This window comes from Symphalangus syndactylus, chromosome 21 (assembly GCF_028878055.3).
Source record: "Symphalangus syndactylus isolate Jambi chromosome 21, NHGRI_mSymSyn1-v2.1_pri, whole genome shotgun sequence".
NCBI lineage: Eukaryota > Metazoa > Chordata > Mammalia > Primates > Hylobatidae > Symphalangus > Symphalangus syndactylus.
In genome coordinates, this window is record NC_072443.2 from 5,649,636 (window position 1) to 5,675,811 (window position 26,176).

Genomic DNA, 26,176 nt, shown 5'->3' on the forward strand with positions numbered 1-26,176 from the left:
AAATAATTACCACAACAAGCTAATTAACATATTCATCACCTCACATAACTTATTTTTTTTTGTAGTGAGAACACTTAAGATTTATTACCAGAGTAGTTTTTGAATGTACAATACATTACTATTAACCATAATAACCTTGCTGTACAATAGATCCCCAGAATTTATTCATCCTGTCTAACTAAAACTTTGTCCTCTTTAACCAATATCTCTCCATCCACTGCGTCCTTCAGTCTCTGGTAACCACCATTCTACTCTTTTTTTTTTTTTTTGAGATGGAGTCTCGCTCTGTCGCCCAGGCTGGAGTGCAGTGGCGCGATCTCGGCTCACTGCAAGCTCCGCCTCCCGGGTTCACGCCATTCTCCTGCCTCAGCCTCTCCGAGTAGCTGGGACTACAGGCGCCCGCCACCACGCCCGGCTAATTTTTTGTATTTTTAGTAGAGACGGGGTTTCACCGTGGTCTCGATCTCCTGACCTCGTGATCCGCCCGCCTCGGCCTCCCAAAGTGCTGGGATTACAAGCGTGAGCCACCGCACCCGGCCTCTACTCTTGCTTCTGTGAGTTCAACATCTTTACACTCTACATGTAAGTGAGATCATACAGTATTTATCTTTCTGTGCCCAGATTATTTCACTTAGCATAATATCCTCCAGCTTATCCATGTTGTTGTAAATGACAAGATTGCCTTCTTTAAGATGAAACAGTATTTCACTCTGTGTGTGTCTGTGTATAGTATGTACACACACACACTCATCTCATACCAGATTTTTAAATATCTATTCATTTATTGATGGACACAGATTGATTCCAATGCTGCAATAGACACAGGAATGCAGGTTATCTCTTTCACATACTGATTTCCTCTTTTTTGAATATATACCCAGTAGTAGGATTGCTGGATTATATGGTAGCTCTATTTTTAATTTTTTTGAAGAAACTCCATACTATTTTCTATAGTAGCTCTACTAACTTACATTCCCATCTACAATGTAGAAGAGTTCCCTTTTCTCCACACTTCAACAATACTTGTTATATCTTGTTTTTTTTTATAATAGCCATTCTGTTTTTTTTCAGACAGAGTCTCGCTCTGTCACCCAAGCTGGAGTGCTGTGATGTGATCTCGGCTCGCTGCAACCTCTGCCTCCTGGGTTCAAGCGATTCTCCTGCCTCAGCCTCCTGAGTGGCTGGGATTACAGGTGTGTGCCACCACGCCTGGCTAATTTTTGTTATTTTTAGTAGAGACAGGGTTTCACCATGCTGGTCTGGCTGGTCTCGAACTCCTGACCTTGTGATCCGCCTGCCTTGCCCTCCCAAAGTGCTGAAATTACAGGCATGAGCTACCACACCCAGCCTTTTATAATAGCCATTCTAACAGATGTGAGATGACATCTCACTGTAGTTTTTATTTGAATTTTTCTGATGATTAGTAATCATGAGCATTTTTTTCATATACCTGTAGCCATTTATATGTCTTCTTTTTTTTTTTTTTTTTACTTTAAGTTCTGGGACATTTATGTGGCCAAAAAACATATGAAAAAAATCTCAACATCACTGATCATCAGAGAAATGCAAATCAAAACCACAATAAGATACCATTTCACACCAGTCAGAATGGTGATTATTAAAAGGTCAAGAAACAACAGATGCTGGCAAGGCTGTGGAGAGATAGGAAAGCTTTTACACTGTTGGTGGGAATGTAAACTAGTTCAACCATTGTGGAAGACAGTGTAGTGATTCCTCAAGGATCTAGAACCAGAAATACCAATTGACCCAGCAATCCCATTACTGAGTATAAACCCAAAGGAATATAAATCATTCTACTATAAAGACACATGCACATGTGTGTTTACTGCAGCACTGTTTACACTAGCAAAGATATGGAACCAACCCAAATGCTCATCAATGATAGACTGGATAAAGAAAATGTGGTACATCTATACCAAGGAATACTATGCAGCCATAAAAAGGAATGAGATCACGTCCTTTGCAGGGACATGGATGAAGCTGGAGGCCATCATCCTCAGCAAACTAACACAGGGACAGAAAACCAAACACCACATGTTATCATTCATAAGTGAGAGTTGAATAATGTGAACACATGGACGCACAGAGGGGAACAACACACACCAGGGCCAGTCGGGGGTTGGAGGGCTGAGGGGAGAGATAGCAGTAGGAAAAACAGCTAATGTATGCGAGGCTTAAAACCTAGATGACAGGTTGATAGGTGCAGCAAACCACCATGGCACATGTATACCTATGTAACATGTACATGTTTTGCATTTGTATCCCGGAACTTAAAGTATTTTTGTTTTTTTAAAGTTCAGAAAGGATGATACATCACTAAAAGAAATTTTTTAAAAAGAGAGGAATGTCTAAACTTCAGAAATGACTGTGGATTTATTTATCTTTCATTTGTTTGGCAAACATTTATATCGTACTAAGGGATTAAGACTACTAGTATTGGAGACACAAGGATGAAAATCAGTTTCTGCCCACTGGATCGAATGTTGTAGTGAAAGACACATCTAACCACAAATAGAATACATGAGGATTAGTGCTTTGTAAGTGATGGTGGAAAAACTTAGGGGGGAAAAGTCACACACGGTCAAAGGGCAGTTGAGTAGACCCAGGAGAGAACTATTTGAGCAGAAAATATGGTAGCACAGTTTTGAAAATTTGCTCAAAAAATGCTTTGCTATTAAGCTGATATGGTTGTTTTCTTTTAATGCCTTTTAGCTAGCACTACAAAGGTTGCTGTGACTACCAAGATTAGGACCTTCCCAAATTAAGTCTTTGGGAAACTTATTCCAAGTACTCTAGAGAAGGGCCATGGTCCAGGTTTTGAGGTTTTAGTGGAAAGTCAGTAGTTCTAAACGTCTTCATCTTAGCTAAAAATAATAAAATCTGGGAGGTTTGCTGGTTTATGATGACTATACACTCTTATTTCTTAGGGGAGATCAACACTTGCCCCACAAAGCAGGGTGGGCTTTTCAACTCCTTTCATGTGGCTGGCTCTTCTACCTTTGATGATTTTTTCCACTTCTCCTATGGTATATTACGCAGTGAAATAGCCTTGAGCCTCCTGCTTGGGACATGATATCCCACACCACCTCCTAAATCCCTTTCCTGACTGACCCAAAGGACAAGCAAATAAAAAACAGGTTGTGTCTCACGGAAAGAAGGCTTAATTAAGGCCTACTTATAGCCTGAACAAAAAAGATCTTTGTGACTTATATACTGGCTCCACGGGATAAGGATAGAGTTTTCTCTAAGGTCAGGGCAGGCTCATTAAAACACTTGCAGAGCTTTGGTAGTAAGACTTTTAGATTACTGGTTTAGTTGGCATTTCAGTTACTACCCCACAGTTGCTTTTTTCCCTTATTACTAAAACAACAACAACAACTAAAACATCTATGTTTCTCTTAATTTATAAAAGTAGTAAATGTTCTTGGTTGTTTTTTTTCTTAAACTAACCATCTATTGGGCAACAGTACTTGTAAGTTCCAGACATTTAAAACTCAGTGTGTCTAGAATGAAACTTAACGTCTTTCTATATGCTGCTCCTCCCCTTATATAATCACTGCTCCCTTAACAAATGTCACCACCCTGTAGTTATTTCCACATAGATGCCCAAAAATACATTTGATTCTTCTCTACCTTCCTTATCTCCAACCAATCAATACCATAATCTGAGATTTTAATTCCAGATTATTGTGTGTGCTTTTTACAATTTGCATTTTCCTTTTCTAGAATCATTAGACATTAATGGATTATTCATGATAACCGTAATAAAAATGCCTTATTTTTTCCTCAGGTCAGTCCTATTTCTTTTATTCTGTAATGACCCCATTTGTAAATTCTTTATTTTGATCACCTGGCATACTACTTTGTTGTCCTGATAAAAGACCTGTCATTGGTTTGTTTCCAAGTATTCAGACTATTTATTTCTGTTGCCCTACCTTATAAACTATAGGGCTTGACAACTATATTATTAAATCATATTTTTCCCCTTAAAAAAATCCAGACATTATTTATGCTGGCATTTGTTACTATGGGGAATTTTATTGCCAGCCTGATTTGATTTTTTCCTTTGTGGGAATCTTGTTTGTTCTACATGAGTCCTACACATTTTCAGGAACTTTCCTTTATCCCCAAAATTAAAAAGTATAACCAAGTTATGTCTGCAAGTAATTATGAGTTGAAAATTAAATTACATTTTAGATATTATTTCCTTCATTAATTTGGTTTTTGCTGGAGTTAATCTGCTAATTGCCTTCACTGTACTTTCAATTTGATAGTTCCATCTCTATATAATATTTTACCTCTGTATGTTCTTTGGGGTTGTCCCTTCTTTGCAATTTCACTTATATTCATGGAAGATATTATAAACTCAACCTCGGCAAAAACGTAACAGATCCTTTAAGAAAAAAAATTTTTAAACTGTCTTATCTTTCCAGTTAACTGATGATAACTGAGGTATTTATCCTCTTTAGTCATCTTTACCTACAACATCTAGAACAGAGAACTGTTTTACTAGCAGGTGAATAAATCTCTGTCAAATCCTTCATGCCCAAACAGGAGAAGAAAGTTTATATGTACTACAGTTTAATTTGGTAGATCATGGCCTATGAGAGAGTAAAGAGGAAGCTTAGGTGAAAGACAACCACACCTCTCTTATAAGACTTTCTTACCTCTGGGTAATGGGGCTGGCTGCATTTAGTTTGGATCATACCCTCATTCTCTCAATGGAAAGAATACTCTCATGAAAAGCCATATATATATATGTATATATATATACACACACACACACACACAACATATATACATACATATATATAATATATGTGTGTGCGTGTATTTTTTTTTCTTTTGAGACAGAGTTTCGCTCTTGTTGTCCCGGCTTGAGTGCGATGGTGTGATCTTGGCTCACTGCAACCTCTGCCTCCCAGGTTCAAGCGATTCTCCTGCCCCAGCTTCCCAAGTGGCTGGGATTACAGGCATGAGCCACCACGACCTGCTAACTTTGTATTTTTAGTAGGGATGAGATTCTCCATGTTGGTCAGGCTGGTCTCGAACTCCCATCCTTAGGTGATCTGCCCGCCTCGGCCTCCTAAAGTGCTGGGATTATAGGCGTGAAACATCACGCCTGGCCCATGTATCTTATTTTTAATGTAGGTATAAAAGTCACTCAGGATTTCTGTCCTTTAGCCTCTGCTGCATGCCTGATGCACTTCTGAGAAGCAGCAACAAGAATGAAATTGACCACACCCCAAATCCCTACCACCTATTTCCTCCGGCCCTTGTTGTTACAAGCAGGGGATAGAGGGGGACATGACTCGATACCACTGGAAGTTCTCTCTTTCTCTCTATATTATCTTTTCCTCTCTCACACATTTCCCTGTTTCATCGCATTCAGTCAATCAAGTATTGTTTGGCCCATCCATCAATCTGGCTTCATCCCTGAGCAGTTGACATAAAGCTCCCATCCTAATTTCCAGCATTTATCATTATTATTTTCCCTTATTTTACATTATTTTTGTCACTTCATTGGGAATCTCGAAAATTGCTAGATATAATGATGATGATGAGGCAGATGCATCATATGAGAAATGTAAACAAAACTACTGGAAGTAAAAGGCTAAGAAGAAAACTTTCGGAGGCCAGTAAATGGAATATTTGGCTCTAAGAATGAAGTTTCTTCTAGAAATAACGGAGAGGAAAAATTATAGGTAAGAAGAGTTAAAAATTTCTACTTGAACAACTCAGATTTTAGGAGATCAGAAATTCATGGAAGAAAATAATAAATCTAATAGCTTGGTTTTGGTATTACTGCAAAAATAAAAATCCAGGTAGTAAGACCTGACAACCCATACCCTTCACCAGACAGGCTCTACTGCCTACCTTAAAAACAGTGACATGATCATTTTGCCAGGAATTATGCCAAGCACTTTACTCATTTAATCCATAAAGTGACTATGCAGCAAGTATAGTTATTGCCTCCATTTTACAAATAAAGAAACTGATACAGAAATTATGAAACTTGCCCAGGATGACACAGTGTAAGCAGCAAAGCTGGTAAACTCACAGTTGAAATACAGTGGGGAAAGGAAGTTAACTCAAATCCAACAAAGAATACCTTGGTATTCAAAGTGTGGTTCAGGGGCTAGCAGCATTAATATCACCTTGGAGCTTATCAGAAATGCAGACTATCAGGCCCCCCTCCCACGACTACTGAATCATAATCTAAATTTTAACAAGATCCCCAGGTGATCTTTATCTACATTAAAATATGAGTAGGACTGTGTTTGTCCTACTTATGGGAGATGAGAAAGAACACCATCTTATGCTAGTATCAATCTGTATGAAAGATGTATGGAGATGAACCACTTAGGGAGCTAGGGTTTGCACTTACTTGCACAGGACAATAGATTAAAAATATTTCAAAAAGTGACATTTGGGATTGTCACTGAATTAGTCACTTATCACTATTGGTCACTATTATCAATGTCAGTCAAAAGCCTGGAGAATTCATAAGCTTGGAAAATACAAGGTTTTAGGGAGGTATACATGATGGACTACATGTTGGCCCTTCCTGAGTTCCTAAGGGCACAGGCCTGGGAAGCACCTACAGCATAAGCTCAGGTCAGCAAATGAAGGATGTTTCTCTAGGTAAAGATAACATGAGAGCAAAAGGTGAAACCTATCCTAGAATATAGGAGTTAGAGGCTCAAGGAAATTCAGAGTAGGAAGAAGCCACAGTAACAAAAGTGGCAGAAATGGCAGAGATTTTTAAAAGGTGGGGGGAGGGGGGTAGTAGATGGGCTTTAGAATCAGCCAGGATTAGAGAGCGTCAAAGGGTCAGAGCAGGAGATAGAAAAGTATGCAAAACTGTTAATTTTTCCTTGAGAAATTTCTTATTTTGATAACTGAATAGGCACCCTGCTTACAAGGGAAACAATAAAGGATATATCCCTTCACAAATGTTATGTTTTTCATACATTTAAAGTGGAAGTTAAATATTGCTCCTCATCTACTCCAAACATTTCAGTGGTTCCCATTGTCAGTGGTCAGCCAACATCTCATGAGGTATTTCTTTACCTCCCCATTTAATACTGAAATGTCCTTCCCCAATATCACCATGCCAGCACTATCCCCGTCCTCCTTTGTTTTTCTCTAAGGAATCTGTCAATTTTTCATTTATAAAGGTTTGATTGTCTTTCTGTCCCTATACCAGAATCATTAATAATTCCACAATAGGAGGATTTTTTCTGTTTTGCTTACTACTGTTTTTCTCAGACCTTAGCACATCAGCACACTGTGGGGACTCAATAAACATTTGCCGAGTAAAAGTTTAAGAATGGATTACGAAGAATACAAGTATCAAAAGAAAAATGGAATGGAAAATTAATAAGTTTTAAATACTTGAATATATATTCTAATTGGAACATAAGTTCCATGAGAACAGGTATTTTTACCTCTTTTGCTGAAGGTAAGAATGGTTAAAGTAGAATGTTCAATATAATGTACCTAATACAGCAGTACTGGTTGTCTATAAGCCTTTCTTTTAACACCATGGTAACAAATATAAGTTGTCTGTGTATTTCAGTTCTAAATGGGTGATCAGGGACACTTCACCCCTAGGGGGAGCTCAAAGTACATCTTCCTTTACTTCGCCGAGTGGGTCAGGGTTGCTTCCCAGTAAGAAGTAAAAAGATCAAATGTCTTTCATCTACAGGAGAGGCCTTGAATCGTTTGTCATTCCCATCTGAATTTACTCTCTTCTCTCCTATACCAGGTGCCCTAAAATTAAAAAAAAATCTTCTGTCTCCTAGCTTGGGAAAGCTATTATGAGAGAGAAAATCAAGGTACAGCCAAGGGAAAAAGTGGCATGGGATAGACAGCTTGCTTCAAGTCTGGCAAAGAAGAATCGTTTTTCACCAGGGCTAAGTTCTAGGAATCCACAAGGGTGGTTAGCAGGCTCTTTTCTAACAAATGTAGAATAGGAATTCCAGCTATGAACTGCTTGGGAATACAGTTAAAAATTAACTGTATGAGTTTTCTTTATCAGCCAGTAATAATAGGATCTTAAACACTGTCACCTTAGCAACCATTAAAAACTTATAAGCAATAAATAACCAATAAGCTATATTTAGGGGGAGCATAATGGTCTATTTTAAGTGTAGACAAAATGTGAAGTAGTAAACTGTTTTTTACCTGGAATGATCCAAGAATATCCTTTAAGGGCTCTTCATAAAACTCATCTCTTCCAAAGAACAGCAGCAACTCAAAGAAACTCCTAGAAAGAATAAGTGAATAACTTTCATTGCTTCTTTGAGTTTTGCTCCAATTAAAAGATTATCAAATAGTATCAGCTATCTAATATCAAATATTTGACTTAAAATATTTTGGTTTAAAAAAATTGTACTGATCACTAGAATTCATATTATGTTTTCTGTAAGATTTTAAAAGAAGTGCCTTCAAGGAAAACACAAAGAAATATACTTGTTTTAGAACTATAGAAAGAAACAATTATATTACTCATGCCTACTAATGACCACAATGCAATACAATTTAATGGCATACAAGGTCACAACAATGATAGCTATACATAGAAGGATCATCTAAAATGAACCCAAAGTCTGGCTTCACCCTAATACAATGGGACGCCAGAGAAAATCCAAAATCTCATTTTTTTCAGGGTGATACAAGAGTTGAACAAAATTAACACAAAAACATAAGTTAGAGAATCACCATAAAACTCTCGGCCAACATTTATATTATAGCATATACTAACAACCATATCTAATAAATGACACATGGTTCCTCACACTAAGCTTACCTTGATTATCCCACTCATAACAGGATTGCTCAAATTCTGTAGTTCCTCCTTTTTAAATAAATTATTTGGAAATACTGTTACTAAATACTTTATGTGCTCTTAATAATTTATGATTCATAAAGGAACATGAATGATTTCCTAATCATGAGCATGGAAAATTATAAAATTATTTATTATTTAGCAATCCTAAAGTAGTACAAGTGACAAATCTCTCTAAATCTTAGATCTTAATTCATCTAGCAGATCCTCAAGTGTAACTACCTAAAGTTGTTTTTTAATACTTTTTGCTTTTAATCAAAACAAATCACTAATAGACTAAAATTATAAAATGTAAATATGAGAATATATGCCTTTAAAATTATATAAAAGACCTAAATATTACACAATTACACATTTATAGCACAATCACCATACTCCATAACCTGACTTTTTATAAATTTGACTACTACAAATTTTAAAATATCAACAGACCACAAAACGTAAAACCAATCAAAAGCAAACTGATACACTGAGAAAGACTCTTTGATGATTTCCTTAATTTAAATGCTTCTACAAGTTAGGTTAAAAAAAAAAAAGTCAATAACCTAGTAGAAAACTGCAAGAGAATATTTTGCAGAAGATAAATGCAAGTGGATTTGTTTTCCAATAGAAAACATGCTCTTATTCCTTATTAGGCCAAAATTATAAAGATTAAATACCATTTCTCCTCTCATATTTATGGAAATAAAAGAGATGATGTATTCTATGATGGCTTTGGTGTATAGAAACAGGACCTGATAATCTTGTTGGAGGGAATGTCAATGTTCCTATACTCATCACAATTTAAAATGTACACATACTATTTGACCTAGCAGTTCTACTTATAGAAATTTCATCCTCGAAATATACATATATAAGCTCAAAGACATAAACAACAATATACATTACAAATGGTTTATAGTAGCAAAAAACTGGAAATATTCTGAATGTCTACCATAGGGTACTAGGTAAATTAAATATATCCATACAATGAAATATAATACAAATATTAATGGAACATTAGTGAGAATATAGCTACATCTATATGAATTAAAAAATTCCAAGATATATTGTTAAGCAAAGACCCAGAGATACATATTCATTACATTATCTTTGTGTAAATGGGAATGGAGGTGAGGGGTCAGAGGGTGGAGGGAACGTATACACCAATACATAAAGTTTGTACATTGTCAGACTATCTAGCAAGATATCCAACAAAGCAACTGACTCTGCAAAGGGTAAATAAGAACTAGGGGTCAGAAATGAAAGGGAGAATTATTTTTCATTATTAATCGTTTTGTAATTTTTTATTTTACTATTAGTAAGTATAAAACAAGCCCAACAAAAAGCATCTCTGGAATCTTCTCTATTCCTAGTAACAAAGCACTAATTCACATCTATCTCATCTTTAAACATCTAATGGACCTCCACTCTTGACATTCCATACTTACTCAAAATCCATGTTCAACACAGCAGTTATTATCTTCCTAAAACACAGAAATGAACCCACTACTTACCAACTTTACAAACTGCTGTTTGGACTGTACCATCTAAAGCACAGATGGTAGTGTGCATGCCCCACTACCAGTTACCTAAATAACATGGTCCAACTCCATGATAATGATATTAAAAAGAGAAAAACCACATGCAAAATAACAGTAAATAAAGGCAAAACACATCAAACCTTTTCTTTAGAGGAAGTTTTAAGGAAGTCAGCAAGTATTTATGAAGAAAAGTCTGAAATTACTATAAGAATCTGAAATACATGTAGAATTAGAAACCTCTTGTTTCCAACCTGTTGTATTTCCTATTGACTGAATAAATAATCAACTAAATGTTTAGAGATCAACTTGTATAGCTATCCTTATGGAAGAAAACTCTGTAGGGTGCAGAGTGAATGAGTCCAAAATAGCATAAAGTAGAAGCCCAAAATATAAGTAACAGCCTACAGCAAGGCTGGTAAACTACTGCTCACAGGCCAAATCTGGCCCGAGGAAGGCCAGTTTTTGTATAGTACATGAGAAATGAATGGTTAGCCATATTCAAATTTTTTTAAGTCAAAAGAACAGTATTTCATGGTGGGTGAAAATTACATGAAATTCAATTATCAGTGCCAATATATAAGGTATTACTGGAACACAGTCATATCATTTACATATTGACTACAGCTGCTTTCATACCACAGTGGTGGAGTTGACCAGTAACAACACAGACCTATTATAGGCAGACAGCCTATAATACTTAGTATCTGGTCCTTTACAGACCCATGGTCTAGCTGTTTGGGTTTGAATCTCAGCTCCACTACTTAATTGATGAGTAACCCTGGGCAAGTTACTTAATATCTCAATGCTTCAGTTTATTTATAAAACACAAGTAATAATAGTAACCACCTCTTGAAAAGCACTTGGCACAATTCCCGGCACTTAGTGCATAGGTATTTGCTGATTAATAACATAGTACAACCATTATTTATTAACGTGTCACCATCCAGATTTTCTTTAACAATCTATAAGGAAACACAAGATCTTCAGAGGTTTGTTCTGCTCAGCTATGCATATGTCAATTTTGTTGAAATGTAACAGGCTAATCATTCTTAAATTATCAAGATTTAAAAAAAAATCTGATTAAACTCATCAAAAGATTTCTTTCCAAAAATTTATTATTGTATAATATTTAGCAGTTTTTCATGTTGAACATGTTTAATATGTTTCTACAATAAATGTGTTTAATATATTATTTTTTACCATGTTTAATATGTTCCGTTTATACATTTATAAAAAATTTTAGTCCAAATTATAAGTTATGTACAGTTCACTTACCTAAATTGAAATAATTATCCAGGATATTCCCAAACAAAATGACTTACAGTTCCCCCTTGAATAACGCAGATTTAAACTGTGCAGGTCTACTTATAAACAAACTCAGACTTCTGCTAACCCTGAGACAGCAAGATTAACCCCTCTTCTTCCTCTTCCTCAGCAAATTCAACATGAAAACAAGGATGAAGACCTTTATAATGATCCACTTCCACTTAATGAAGAGTGAATATATTTTCTTTTCTTTATGGTTTTCTTAATAACACTTATTCTCTAGCTTCCTTTATTATAAGAATTCAGTGTATTATACATGTAACATACAAAATGTGTGTGTATCAACACTCTATTATTATTGGTAAGGCTCCCTACCAACAGTAGGCTATTAGTAGTTAAATTCTGGGGGAGTCAAAAGTTTTATGTGAATATGACTGCATGGGGGACGGTGGTCAGCACTCCAACCCCTGCATTGTTCAAGGGTCAACTGTATATACAGACAAACATAATTTGTAGTAGGACAAATACATACTAAATGATATGTGTTTTGAATTTTAAAAAATCTATGATACATAATCATACTTATTTGCCTTTCACTTACTGAAGGGGATACATTAGAGAAATGCATCCTTAGGCAATTGTGTCATTGTGCAGACATCAGAGTGTGCTTATACAAACCTAGCTGGTGTAGCCTACTATACGTCTAAGCTAAATGGTATATAGCCTATTGCTCTACGGCTACAAACTTGTTCAGCATGTTTGTATACTGAATGTTACATGCAGCTGTAACACAATGGTAAGTATTTGTGTATCTAAACACAGAAAAGGTACAGTAAAAGTACGGTATTATAATCTTATGGGACCACTGTTGTATATGTGGTCATTGACCTTTAAAACATCATTCTGTGGCACATGACTGTATTACAAATGGTAATAAGGTACCAGACTTCCCTAAAACACACAGACAGACATAGTGTTTGATAGTGATAACTAGAATTATTATTCTTTTTTGGATATGTTCAGTTTATACATTTATAAAAAATTTTAGTCCAAATTTTATGTACAATTTATTTACCTAAATTGAAATAATTATCCAGGATATTCCCAAACAAAATGATTTACAGTTCCCCCTTGAATAACCCAGATTTAAACTGTGCAGGTCTACTTATAAACAAACTCTTAGACTTCTGCTAACCCTTATTCTTTTTTGGATTTCTGTAGCATATTAGTAATTTTTACACTAAAATACAAGAAAGATTTGTGCATTTATCTACCACAGGAAAATTCCACTAAATATGATACTTAATTGTCCAAATAAAAGAAATCCACTTACCAATTTAAGTAAAGGAAAATTAGGTCTACTCTATGTGAGTCACACAATAATATAATAAACCTTTACCCACATTTTATTTAAAACACTCAACTTTTAAGAACTTTTTCTATATATACTAACTGAAGGTTTGGTATCTTACAGAAATTTCTATTCAGTCCTACTTAATAGTAACAAAGAGCATTTGATTGTGGGTAACGTTGACATACTCAACTATTCTAATGCACTTAATCTTCAAAATATTTTCTTCAGTAACATCTTACTGAGGGAGGAAAAAGTTAACAGTTTTGTTCATACACACACACACACACACACACACACACACACACTAGTGCCCACTTATCCACAGGGGATACATTACCAGACCCCTTCCCTCCCACTGGATGCTTGAAACCACGGATAGTACCTAACCCAATTTTCATCAATTTGAATATGTTTCTGTTCATATCTCCCACTCACAAATGTAACGCCTTTTCCATCTTAACTAAGCATCTTAACATGCACCGTGTGGCTTTAAATTTTGCAGTTTGAGGTGTGACAGTAAAACTAGCATGAATTTCTTTGTCCCTCACAATGTCAGAGATAGGAAATTTGTTCACTGTGAGATTTTAGCAACCTGAGCATGCAAATTTTTTTTTTTCTGAAGTTGAGAACTTTCATCTTTTCAATTGAAGCACTTTACAGCTTCTCTTTGGCATATATGAATTACCGGCATCACTACTCTTGGCTTTGGGGCCATTATTAAGTAAAATAGGGGTTACTTGAACACAAGCACTGTGATACTCATGATAGTTGATCTGATAACCTAGAGGGCTACGAAATGACTAATGGGCAGGTAGCATATACAGTGTAGATACACTGAACAAAGGGATAATTCACATCCTAGTTGGGATGGTGTGAGATTTCATCATGCTACTCAGAATGGCCTGCAATTTTAAAATGTATTATTTCTGGAATATTCTATTTAATATTTTTGGACCATGGTTGACTATGGGTAACAAACCGCAGAAAGTGAATCCACAGATGAGGGGAGACTACTGTACGGACAAAACTAAAGAAACTGTACATTGTATTTTCCATAGTATGAGTCACTAGGTACCTTTAATGATCCTCCCTCTGTAAACAATTAAAATGCTAGATAAAATAGCTTGCCTTGACTAAAAATTCAAATAGCTACACCAGTATATTCTTCCCCACATTTCTAGACTGGAAGGAAAACTGCCAGTGTGAACTTGGAGCTAAGTAGAAAAAGGAAAAAAAAAAAAAAAAAAAACTACTTTGAAAATCTTCTCACGTAGGTCGTGACCCGAATTCATATACCTACATGGTCAAAAAATTCTCAAGCCAAGAATTGAGCTAATATTGGTCCCAAGCTAGTAATATCTCCAGGCACCTGACAAAAACAACTGCAAATTCTTTCAATCCAGGCTTCAATTACCACAAATAAATTTATTCTAGAAAATACAACCTCACAATATAAACAAAAATAATAATGATAAGAACAATAAAAACCACAACATACAAGGAAACACAGCACTATGAACAAGGCCAAAAGAACGTTAGTCACAGAGACTTTATTAAAATCATACAGAATATAAAATATGGGTATTATATAGTTTAAGAAATGATGACATTAAAAATATAAAGAACAAGATAAAATTATCAGTAGTCAAAATGCTTCCAGAAATAATAAAGTCACTGAAATTAAAAGTCAACAGGCAGATTTTATTGACGATTAGATACACCTGAAGAAAAAATCAGTACACTGAAAAAATTATCCAGAGTACCTACAGAAAGACAAAGAAATGGAAAACACAAGAAGCAAGAGTTAAGGAACACAGAGGTGGAGTAGACATGTTTAATCACAGTTCTAAAAGGGAAATAAGAAATGTGGCAAAGACATTAACTGGACAAGAATTTTTCACAACTGATGAAAAATCCAAATCCATAGATTCAGGAGAGACCAGAAAATGCCAATAGAGATAAATAAAATAATTATACATCTAGCTAATCATAATAAACTATAAAATACCAATAAAGAGCAGTGGATAAACAGAGAAAGATATAGACTGTTCACAAAAACATGGGAAATTAAATTGGAAAGAAAGGTCTAACATGCAAATCAGTAAATATACAGGCTAACAAATTTTGACAATCTGAAGTACTAATAAAAATAATCTCATCTAGGCTTTAAAAATAGAGCAAAAACACATGACATCAATAACATATAAGCATTCATTCAGCGTTAGTGTTCCAATGTCATTTTACTGGAGGAAGATAAAGTATATAAAGTGTATACCTCAATAAGAGCTAAATTCCCCTTAACTAATTTACACATTTAAATACAGTAAAAGTATCTTCAAGTTTTTCTGGGGGTAGACAATTTCATTACAAAATTGCGTATCTGGGAAACATGAAAGAAGAGAAATGAAAAGGGACTAGCCAGTATTACATTTTGTAAAGCCTCTATAATTAAATCAACATTGTGTTGGCACACGAACAAATAGGCTAATGAAACAATAGAAAATCCAAAAAGAGACCACAATAGTATGTGAAAATTTAGTATATGATAAAAACAGCATCTCAAATCAGGGAAAAATTCACTTCTTCATACTGGACAGCCAAATGTTAAAAATTATACAGTACAAATATCAGAAAAAAAATCCTCATATAACTTGGTTACTGAGAAATGTTTAACTATGATAAGAAACTCAGAAGCAATAGGGGAACATTAATATATTTTAATTACATTTTAAAAATCTACATGGCTTAAAAAAGCATTAAACAAATTAACACCACATGCAAAGCAAAAGATAAATGAAAAAAAGGACCGAGGCCAGTGGCTCACGCCTGTTCCAGCACTGGGTGGCCGAGGCGGGTGGATCAACTGAGGTCAGGAGTTTGAGACCAGCCTGGCCAACATGGCGAAACCTTGTCTCTACAAAAAATACAAACAATTAGCTGGGGGTGGCTGCACACATGTATAATCTCAGCTACTCCTACGGCTGAGGCAGGAGAATTGCTTGAACCCAGGAGGTAGAGGCTGCAGTGAGCCGAGATCACACCACTGCAATCCAGCCTGGGCGACAGAGTGAGGCTCTGTCTTCCAAAAAAACAAAAAGACAAATGAAAAAAATATACATTTTCAACTTACACCACAGGAAGGGCTTAACATCCCTATAACAATAATGAGAAGAAAAAGTCCAACTAATTTATAGAAAGTAGGATTGACATATCATCAGACAACTCATGGAAAATCAAACACAGATGGGCTTCAAGAACATCTTAGTCCATTGTGCAGCTGTAACAGAGTACCTGAGACTGAGTAATTTTTAATGAAGAGAAACTTATTTGGCTTCCAGTTCTGGCAGCTTGTCACAGTGCCAACAGGTTTGGTGTCTGGTGAGGCCCTTCTCTTCTGAGAAGATGGCACGGTGAATGCCACATCCTCTGGAGAAGAGGAAGGCTAGATCATTACATGGCAGAAGGTAGAAGGGCCAAGTGGCAAAAAGGGGCCAAATTCACCCTTTTATAACAGCATTAATCCCACTTGTGAGGGCAGGCCCTCATGGCCTAATCACCTCTCAAAGGTCCCATCTCTTAATACTGTTACAATTCCAATTAACCAATTAAATTGCAACATGAGTTTTGGGGGGATAAAACATACCAAATGATATGAAAAAAAGATATTCAGACTTCAGTCACAATAAGAAAAATACAAATTAAAAATATACCAAGATGCCATTTCTCATTTATTAGTTTAGTCAAAAAAAAATCAGACTATTGACAGAATGAATTGTGATGAAGTCAGAGGTATACAAGGCCAGATTTTGTGGGTAGGAATGCAAAATGGCACAAGCTCTATGGAAGGAACACTGGGCATATTTAGCAACATTACAATGTGTTCATCCTTTGACCCAGATTCTAGGAACCTACCCCCAAAATCTGGCAAAAATTCAAAAAGAGTTATCCAAAAGGATACTATGATTTTGAAATCATAGCACTATTTATAACAGGAAAAGAATGGAAACAACTCAAACACATACCAGTAGAGGACAAATTGACTGACTATGCTACATCAACACAACCGAATTCATAGAATTCACAGAATACTATAAATTGTAAAAAATGAATTTGGAATAGTCTGTATCACTGTGGAATGATCTCCAAGATATAATACTAAGTAAAAAAAGCAGGGTGGAAAAATGTATGTATCTGTTTATCTAAAAAAGGGCATGGAGGCATGGATATGTTATTTGTTAGTTGGACCTTGCTTTTCTATCAACCAAATTCCTGTCTTTAATAGGCATAGACCATTTGAATTTTATGTAATTTATGTTTGTTTTCTGAGATGGAGTCTTGCTCTCTTGCTCAGGCTGGAGTGCAGTGGCGCAACTCAGCTCACTGCTACCTCCACCTCCTGGGTTCAAGCAATTCTTGTGCCTTAGTCTCCTGAGTAGCTGCGATTACAGGCACGTGCCACCACACCTGACTAATTTTTGGTATTTTTAGTAGAGACAGGGTTTCACTATGTTGGCCAGGCTGGTCTCAAACTTCTGGCCTGAAGTAATCTGCCCACTTTGGAAAGTGCTGGGATTACAGGCGTAAGCCACCGTGCCTGGATAAATTTTATGTGATTTTTAATATGCTTAGATTAAACCCCATCATCTTAATAGTTTTCTTTGTTCTGTCTATTCATTGTTCTGTTTGACCTCTTCTTCCTCCTTCTTTAGGATTGAGCAATTTTAAGATTCCATTTATTGTCCACTTTGGCTTAACACATTCACCTGTTTTTAGCGGTTACTCTAGAGTTTACAAATATACATGTCTTTAAAAATCCCAGCCTAATCTCAAATAATATTATGGTGCTTTAGATATAATAACCTATGTACTATTTTTGTCATTCATTTGGTTTTAAATATGCTACAAACCAATAATATTTCACTACAATTTTTGCTTTATTCCTGGCATCTGGAATATATGGCCCATAGGCTGCCTGCCAGTTTGTATAAAAATTGTGTTGAAACACAACCCTATCCATTCATTTATGTAGTGTTTATGGCTGCTTTCTTGCTACAAGAGCAAAGTTGAGTAGTTACAGAGACACTACGGTCCATGAGTCTAAAATATCTAGCCCTTTTAAAAACTGTTTTGTGAACCCCTGCTTTAGACCATCAGTTATGTTTTACAGTGTTTAAAAATAAGAAAAATTTAATTTGATATTTATCTTCAGTTTTTATTTACTATTTTCAGCTCTATTTCCTTAGATACATCCAAATTTCTTCTAGCATCTTATGCTGCTTATGGAACTCCCTTTAACATTTTTCTGTAGTTCAGGCCTGCCAGAAATGAATTACCTCAGTTTTTGATTAGATACATCTCTCTCTTTTGCTTTAGAAATATATTTTCTCAAACTGAAAGTTTGGCCAGGTGTGGTGGCTCATGCCTATAATCCCAGCAGAGGCCGAAGCAGTGGATTGCCTAAGGTCAGGAGTTCGAGACCAGCCTGGCCAACATGACAAAACCCCATCTCTACTAAAAATATAAAAATTAGCCAGGCATAGGGGCGGGAACCTATAATCCCAGCTACTTGGGAGACAGGCAGGAGAATTGCTTGAACCCGAGAGGCAGAGGTTGCAGTGAGCCAAGATGGCGCCAATGCACTCTACCCTGGGAGACAGAGCAAGACTCCATCTCAAAAAAAAAAAAAAAAAAAAGTTAATACATCTCCTTCTGTCATCACTTTAAAGTTGTCACTTCATTGTGTTTTAGCTTGCAATTTCTGAAGAGATGTCCGCTACACATTATCTTCATTCTTCTTTGGGTAATGTCATTTTTTTTCTCTTGTTACTTTCACCTACTTGTGTTCTAGTTTCTGTAGCTGGATCCTTTTCATTATTTTAAGAAAATTCATGGCCATTATTTTGACAATATTTATTCTGCCTCATTTTATCTTCTGAGATCCCAGTAGACATGTTATATAGTTTAGATTTTCCTAAATTCTTAGACACTCTGTTCTGTTTCTCCTTGCCTTTTAGTTTGGGTATTTCTATGAATCTACATTCAAGGTTCATTCATTCTTTCTTTAGCCGCATTAAGTCTAAGGAATCTGAAGGTCTTAGCCATTCTTCATCTGTTACTGTGTGTATTTCCAGATTTCCATTTGAATCTTAACGTTTCCGTCTCTGTGCCGAAATTTCCAATCTGCTCAAACGTATTATCTCTCTTTTCCACTATAGCCTTTATATCTGGATCTGGTTCTACTGATTGCTTTATCTCTTAATAGTGGGTCTCTTTCAAAAAAAAAAAAAAAATGGGTCTGTAATTTCTGGTTTTTGAAAGCTGGGCTTCATTATATAAGGCCATTATCCTAAGTGAATTAACGCATGAACAGAAAACCAAATAACACATGTTCTCACTTATAAGTGGGAGCTAAACATTTCATACTCATGGACATAAAGATGGCACAACAGACACCGGAGACTACTAGTGGGGCAGAGGGTAGGATTTAAAAACTAACTAGTGGTTACTATGCTTACCACCTGGGTTGTGGGATCATTCATATCCCAAACCTCAGCAACATACCCATGCAACAAACTGGCACACATACTCCCAGAATCTAAACTAAAAGTTGAAATTATTAAAAAAAAAAAAAAAAAAAAAAAGACAGTAGAGGTTGAGGTAAACAGCATTTATGCCTAGAAAGAGGCATGTCTTTTCTTCTGCTAGGGCTTTACTGTGGAGCATATGAGTAAAACCAGTCAGAAGTTAAACTGAATATGGATTTTGTTGTTGGTATCATGACCTTCAGTGCACCACTGGCTTAAAATTCTTGCACTATTATATTGGGTTTACAGTAGAGACTGAATTGCCAGATACTATTTTAGGATTTGGCCCATGGGCGATAGTTTGTGAATCCCAGTGATAGAGAAAAGATTAACCATGTTAAGTAAAGAAATGGAAGACACAAAAGACCTTCATCAAGCTTTTGCACATAAAAAATATAATGTCTGAAATGAAAAATACATTGTATGGGATTAACAGCAAATTTGACATTATAGAAGATCATAGTATAATGGGAAAACAAAGGTATACCAATAGAAAACTATTTAAAATAAAAGAGAAAGACAAAAAATGACCAGAGCTATTAATGAGCTGCAGGACAGCTGTTGTTCCCCTTCAGGTAGCATCCCTGAAGAAAACACAATAGTGGTTACTAAAAAAAGTTTTTTGAGGACATTTTCAAAAGTTGACAAAAATTGTAAGCCCACAGATCCAAGAAGCTTAAAATCAAGAAACATGAAGAAAACTACACAAAACACATTACAACCAAATTTCTTAAAACCAGCAATAAACTTCAAAAGACACCAATGAGAAAATGAAAAGACAAGATATAGCATGAGATAAATCACAAATCACATATCTGATAAAGAGTGTATATCCAGAATACATAAAAAATTCTTAGAACGCAGTAAGATGACAATACAATTTAAAAATGGGCAAAAAAATTTGATAGATTTTGCCAAAGAAAATATAAAATAGCAAAGCACACAAAAAGATGCTTACCAACGACAGGACTGAGGAAATGCAAATTAAAACCAAAATGAGATACTACTGTATAACCATTAAAATGGTTATTATGAAAAAGATAAAAAGTATTAGTGAAGATGTAAAGAAACTGCTACCCCCACAGGAAATTGGTTAGAATTTTAATCGTACAGTCACTTTAGTTATAGAGTAGCAGTTTTACAAAATGCTAAACATAAACTAATCATACATCTAACAATTCTATGCCTAGGTATCTACCTAAGAGAAATGAAAAGATGTGGCCACAAAAGACACATACAGAAATGTTCATAGCCCAAAACTGGAAATAATCTGAATAGCCATCAATTGCTGAATGCATAAATAAAATGTAATATATCCATATACTGAAATCTATGAAGCACAAAAAGAAATGAGCTACTGATAAATGCTATAACATAGGTAAACCTCAAGAACATTATTCTAAGTGAAAAATAGTCATCTGACAAAGGGCTAATATCCAGAATCTACAATGAACTTAAACAAATTTACAAGAAAAAAACAAACAACCCCATCAAAAAGTGGACGAAGGATATGAACAGACACTTCTCAAAAGAAGATATTTGTGCAGCCAAAAAAAAAAAAAGGAAAAAATGCTCATCATCACTGGCCATCAGAGAAATGCAAATCAAAACCACAATGAGATACCACCTCACACCAGTTACAATGACAATCATTAAAAAGTCAGGAAACAACAGGTGCTGGAGAGGATGTGGAGAAATAGGAACACTTTTACACTGTCGGTGGGACTGTAAACTAGTTCAACCATTGTGGAAGTCAGTGTGGCGATTCCTCAGGGATCTAGAACTAGAAATACCATTTGACCCAGCCATCCCATTACTGGGTATATACCCAAAGGATTATAAACCATGCTGCTATAAAGACACATGCACATGTATGTTTATTGCGGCACTATTCACATTAGCAAAGACTTGGAACCAACCCAAATGTCCAACAATGATAGACTGGATTAAGAAAATGTGGCACATATACACCATAGAATACTATGCAGCCATAAAAAATGATGAGTTCATGTCCTTTGTAGGGACATGGATGAAACTGGAAACCATCATTCTGAGCAAACTATCACAAGGACAAAAAACCAAACACCACATGTTCTCACTCATAGGTGGGAACTGAACAATGAGAACACATGGACACACACAGGAAGGGGAACATCACACTCTGGGGACTGTTGTCGGGTGGGGGGAGGGGGGAGGGACAGTATTAGGAGATACACCTAATGCTAAATGATGAGTTAATGGGTGCAGCACACCAACATGGCACATGTATACATATGTAACAAACCTGCACATTGTGCACATGTACCCTAAAACTTAAAGTATAATAATAAGATAAAATAAAGAAAAAGTCATTTAAAAAACTATTTTACATGACTATTTCGCAAGACTATTTTAAAATATTTTCACTTGCTCTAAGTGAAAGTATCCAAAATAATACATATTCTATGATATCATTCATATGAAATGTCTAGAAATAGCAAATCTATAGAGATAGAAAGCAGAGCAGTATTTGCCTTGAGCTGGGTAGGCACTGGGGACTGAATGCAAATGAGCATGAGGGAGCTTTCTGGGGTAATGAAAATGAAAAACTGGACTGTGGTAATGGTTGCACAACTCTATAAAACTTACCAAAAAATCACTGAATTATAAACTGACAACGGGTGAATTATATGGAATTTATACTTTTTAATAAAGCTTTACATAAAAAAAGATAACTAGCAATGGGTAAGGAGTGGGGAAATATAGCTGAAACAAGACTGACAATATACTGATAACTGTTGAAATTAGGTGATAGTTGCTTCTACTACTTTTACTTTCAAGTATACTTGAAAATTGTCATGATAAAGTTTTCCTTTATTATACTTTAAGTTCTAGGGTTCATGTGCACAACGTGCAGGTTTGTTACATATGTATACATGTGCCATGTTGGTGTCTGCACACATTAACTTGTCATTTACATTAGGTGTATCTCCTAATGCTATCCCTCCCCCCTTCCCCCACCCCACGACAGGCCCCAGTGTGTGATGTTCCCCACCCTGTGTCCAAGTGTTCTCATTGTTCAATTCCCACCTATAAGTGAGAACATGTGGTGTTTGTTTGGTTTTTTTGTCCTTCTGATGGTTTGCTCAGAATGATGGTTTCCAGCTCCATCCATGTCCCTACAACGGACACGAACTCATCCTTTTTATGGCTGCATAGTATTCCATGGGGTATATGTGCCACAATTTCTTAATCCAGTCTATCACTGATGGACATTTGGGTTGGTTCCAAGTTTTTGCTATTGTGAATAGTGCTGCAATAAACATACGTGTCCATGTGTCTTTATGGCTGCATGATTTATAATCCTTTGGGTTTATACCCAGTAATGGGATGGCTGGGTCAAATGGTATTTCTAGTTCTAGATCCTTGAGGAATCGCCACACTGTCTTCCACAATGGTTGAACTAGTTTACAGTGCCACCGACAGTGTAAAAGTGTTCCTATTTCTCCACATCCTCTCCAGCACCTGTTGTTTCCTGACTTTTTAATGACTGTCATTCTAACTGGTGTGAGATGGTATCTCATTGTGGTTTTGATTTGCATTTCACTGACAGCCAGCGATGATGAGCATTTTTTCATGTCTGTTGGCTGCATAAATGTCTTCTTTTGAGAAGTGTCTGTTCATATCCTGCACCCACTTTCTGATGGGGTTGTTTGATTTTTTTTGTAAATTTGTTTAAGTTCTCTGTAGATTCTAGATATTAGCCCTTTGTCAGATGGGTAGATTGTAAAAATTTTCTCCTATTCTGCAGGTTGCCTGTTCACTCTGACGGTAGTTTCTTTTGCTGTGCAGAAGCTCTTTAGTTTAATTAGAACCTATCTGTCAATTTTGGCTTTTGTTGCCATTGCCTTTGGTGTTTTAGTCGTGAAGTCCTTGCCCATGCCTATGTCCTGAATGGTATTGCCTAGGTTTTCTTCTAGGGTTTTTATGGTTTTAGGTCTAACATTTAAGTCTTTAATCCATCTTGAATTAATTTTTGAATAAGGTGTAAGGAAGGGACCCATTTTCAGCTTTCTACATATGGCTAGCCAGTTTTCCCGGCACCATTTAATAGGGAATCCTTTCCCCATTTCCTGTTTTTGTCAGGATTGTCAAAATCAGATGGTTTTAGATGTGTGGTATTATTTCTGAGGGCTCTGTCCTGTTCCACTGGTCTGTATCTCTGTTTTGGTAACAGTACCATGCTGTTTTGGTTACTGTAGCCTTGTAGTATAGTTTGAAGTCAGGTAGCATGATGCCTCCAACTTTGTTCTTTGGCTTAGGATTGTCTTGGCAATGCGGGCTCTTTTTTGGTTCCATATGAACTTTAAAGTAGTTTTTTCCAATTCTGTGAAGAAAGTCATTGGTAGCTTGATGGGGATGGCATTGAATCTATAAATTACCTTGGGCAGTATGGCCATTTTCACGATATTCATTCTTCCTATCCATGAGCATGGAATATTCTTCCATATGTTTGTGTCCTCTTTTCTTGAGCAGTGGTTTGCAGTTTTGCTTGAAGAGGTCCTTCACATCCCTTGTAAGTTGGATTCCTAGGTATTTTATTCTCTTTGTAGCAATTGTGAATGGGAGTTCACTCATGATTTGGCTGTCTGTTATTGGTGTAGAGGAATGCTTGTGATTTTTGCACATTGATTTTGTATCCTGAGACTTTGCTTAAGTTGCTTATCAGCTTAAAGAGATTTTGGGCTGAGACGATGGGGTTTTCTAAATATGCAATCATCTCATCTGCAAACAGGGACAATTTGACTTCCTCTTTTCCTAACTGAATACCCTTTATTTCTTTCTCTTCCCTGAATGCCCTGGCCAGAACTTCCAACACTATGATGAATAGGAGTAGTGACAGAGGGCATCCCTGCTTATGCCAGTTTTCAAAGGGAATGCTTCCAGTTTTTGCCCATTCAGCATGATACTGGCTGTGGGTTTGTCATAGATAGCTCTTATTATTTTGAGATACGTCCCATCAATACCTAATTTATTGAGAGTTTTAGCATGAAGGGTTGTTGAATTTTGTCAAAGGCCTTTTCTGCATCTATTGCGATAACCATGTGGTTTCTGTCTTTGGTTCTGTTGTTATATACTGGATTACGTTTATTGATTTTTGTATGTTGAACCAGCCTTGCATCCCAGGGATGAAGCCCACTTGATCATGGTGGATAAGCTTTTCGATGTGCTGCTGGATTCAGTTTGCCAGTATTTTATTGAGGATTTTTGCATCAATGTTCATCAAGGATATTGGTCTAAAATTCTCGTTTTTTGTTTTATCTCTGCCAGGCTTTGATATCAGGATGATGCTCGCCTCATAAAAAGAGTTAGGGAGGATTCCCTCTTTTTCTGTTGATTGGAATAGTTTCAGAACGAATGATACCAGCTCCTCTTTGTACCTCTGGTAGAATTCGGCTGTGAATCCGTCTGGTCCTGGACCCTTTTTGGTTGGTAAGCTATTAATTATTGCCTCAATTTCAGGGCCTGTTATTGATCTATTCAGGGATTCAACTTCTTCCTGGTTTAGTCTTGGGAGGGTGTATGTGTCAAGGAATTTATCCATTTCTTCTAGATTTTCTAGTTTATTTGTGTAGAGGTGTTTATAGTGTTCTCTGATGGTAGTGTGTATTTTTGTGGGATCGGTGGTGATATCCCCTTTATCATTTTTTATTGTGTCTATTTGATTCTTCTCTCTTTTCTTCTTAATTAGTCTTGCTAGCGGTCTGTCAATTTTGTTGATCGTTTCAAAAACCCAGCTCCTGGATTCATTGATTTTTTTGAAGGGTTTTTTATGTCTCTATCTCCTTCAGTTCTGCTCTGATCTTATTTCTTGCCTTCTGCTAGCTTTTGAACGTGTTTGCTCTTGCTTCTCTAGTTCTTTTAATTGTGATGTTAGGGTGTCAATTTTAGATCTTCCCTGCTTTCTCTTATGGGCATTTAGTGCTATAAATTTCCCTCTACATACTGCTTTAAATGTGTCCCAGATATTCTGGTATGTTGTGTCTCTGTTCTCATTGGTTTCAAAGAACATGTTTATTTCTGCCTTCATTTCGTTATGTACCCAGTAGTCATTCAGGAGCAGGTTGTTCAGTTCCCATGTAGTTGAGCGGTTTTGAATGAGTTTCTTTTTTTTTTTTTTTTTGAGACGGAGTCTCGCGCAATCTCGGCTCACTGCAAGCTCCGCCTCCCGGGTTCACGCCATTCTCCTGCCTCAGCCTCTCCGAGTAGCTGGGACTACAGGCGCCCGCCACCACGCCCGGCTAATTTTTTGTATTTTTAGTAGAGACGGGGTTTCACCATGTGTTAGCCAGGATGGTCTCGATCTCCTGACCTCGTGATCTGCCCGCCTCGGCCTCCCAAAGTGCTGGGATTACAAGCGTGAGCCACCGCACCTGGCCTTGAGTGAGTTTCTTAATCCTGAGTTCTAATTTGATTGCACTGTTGTCTGAGAGACAGTATGTGGTGATTTCTGTTGTTTTACATTTGCTGAGGAGTGTTTTACTTGCAATTATGTGGTCAATTTTGGAATAAGTGTGATGTGGTATTGAGAAGA

The 26,176-nt window shown here is 36.3% G+C and overlaps 1 protein-coding gene across 11 annotated transcripts in view; it reads right to left on the reverse strand.

Moving 5' to 3' along the window:
• ZNF654 (zinc finger protein 654) overlaps window positions 1–26,176 on the reverse strand; it is a 90,989-nt gene that overhangs the window by 26,749 nt on the left and 38,064 nt on the right. For all 11 annotated transcript variants that reach the window (XM_055260363.2, XM_055260362.2, XM_063630518.1 and 8 more), the window contains one exon: window positions 8,212–8,293. In XM_055260363.2, coding sequence (XP_055116338.1) covers window positions 8,212–8,293 — 82 coding nt within the window. The remainder of the gene's footprint in view (window positions 1–8,211; window positions 8,294–26,176) is intronic.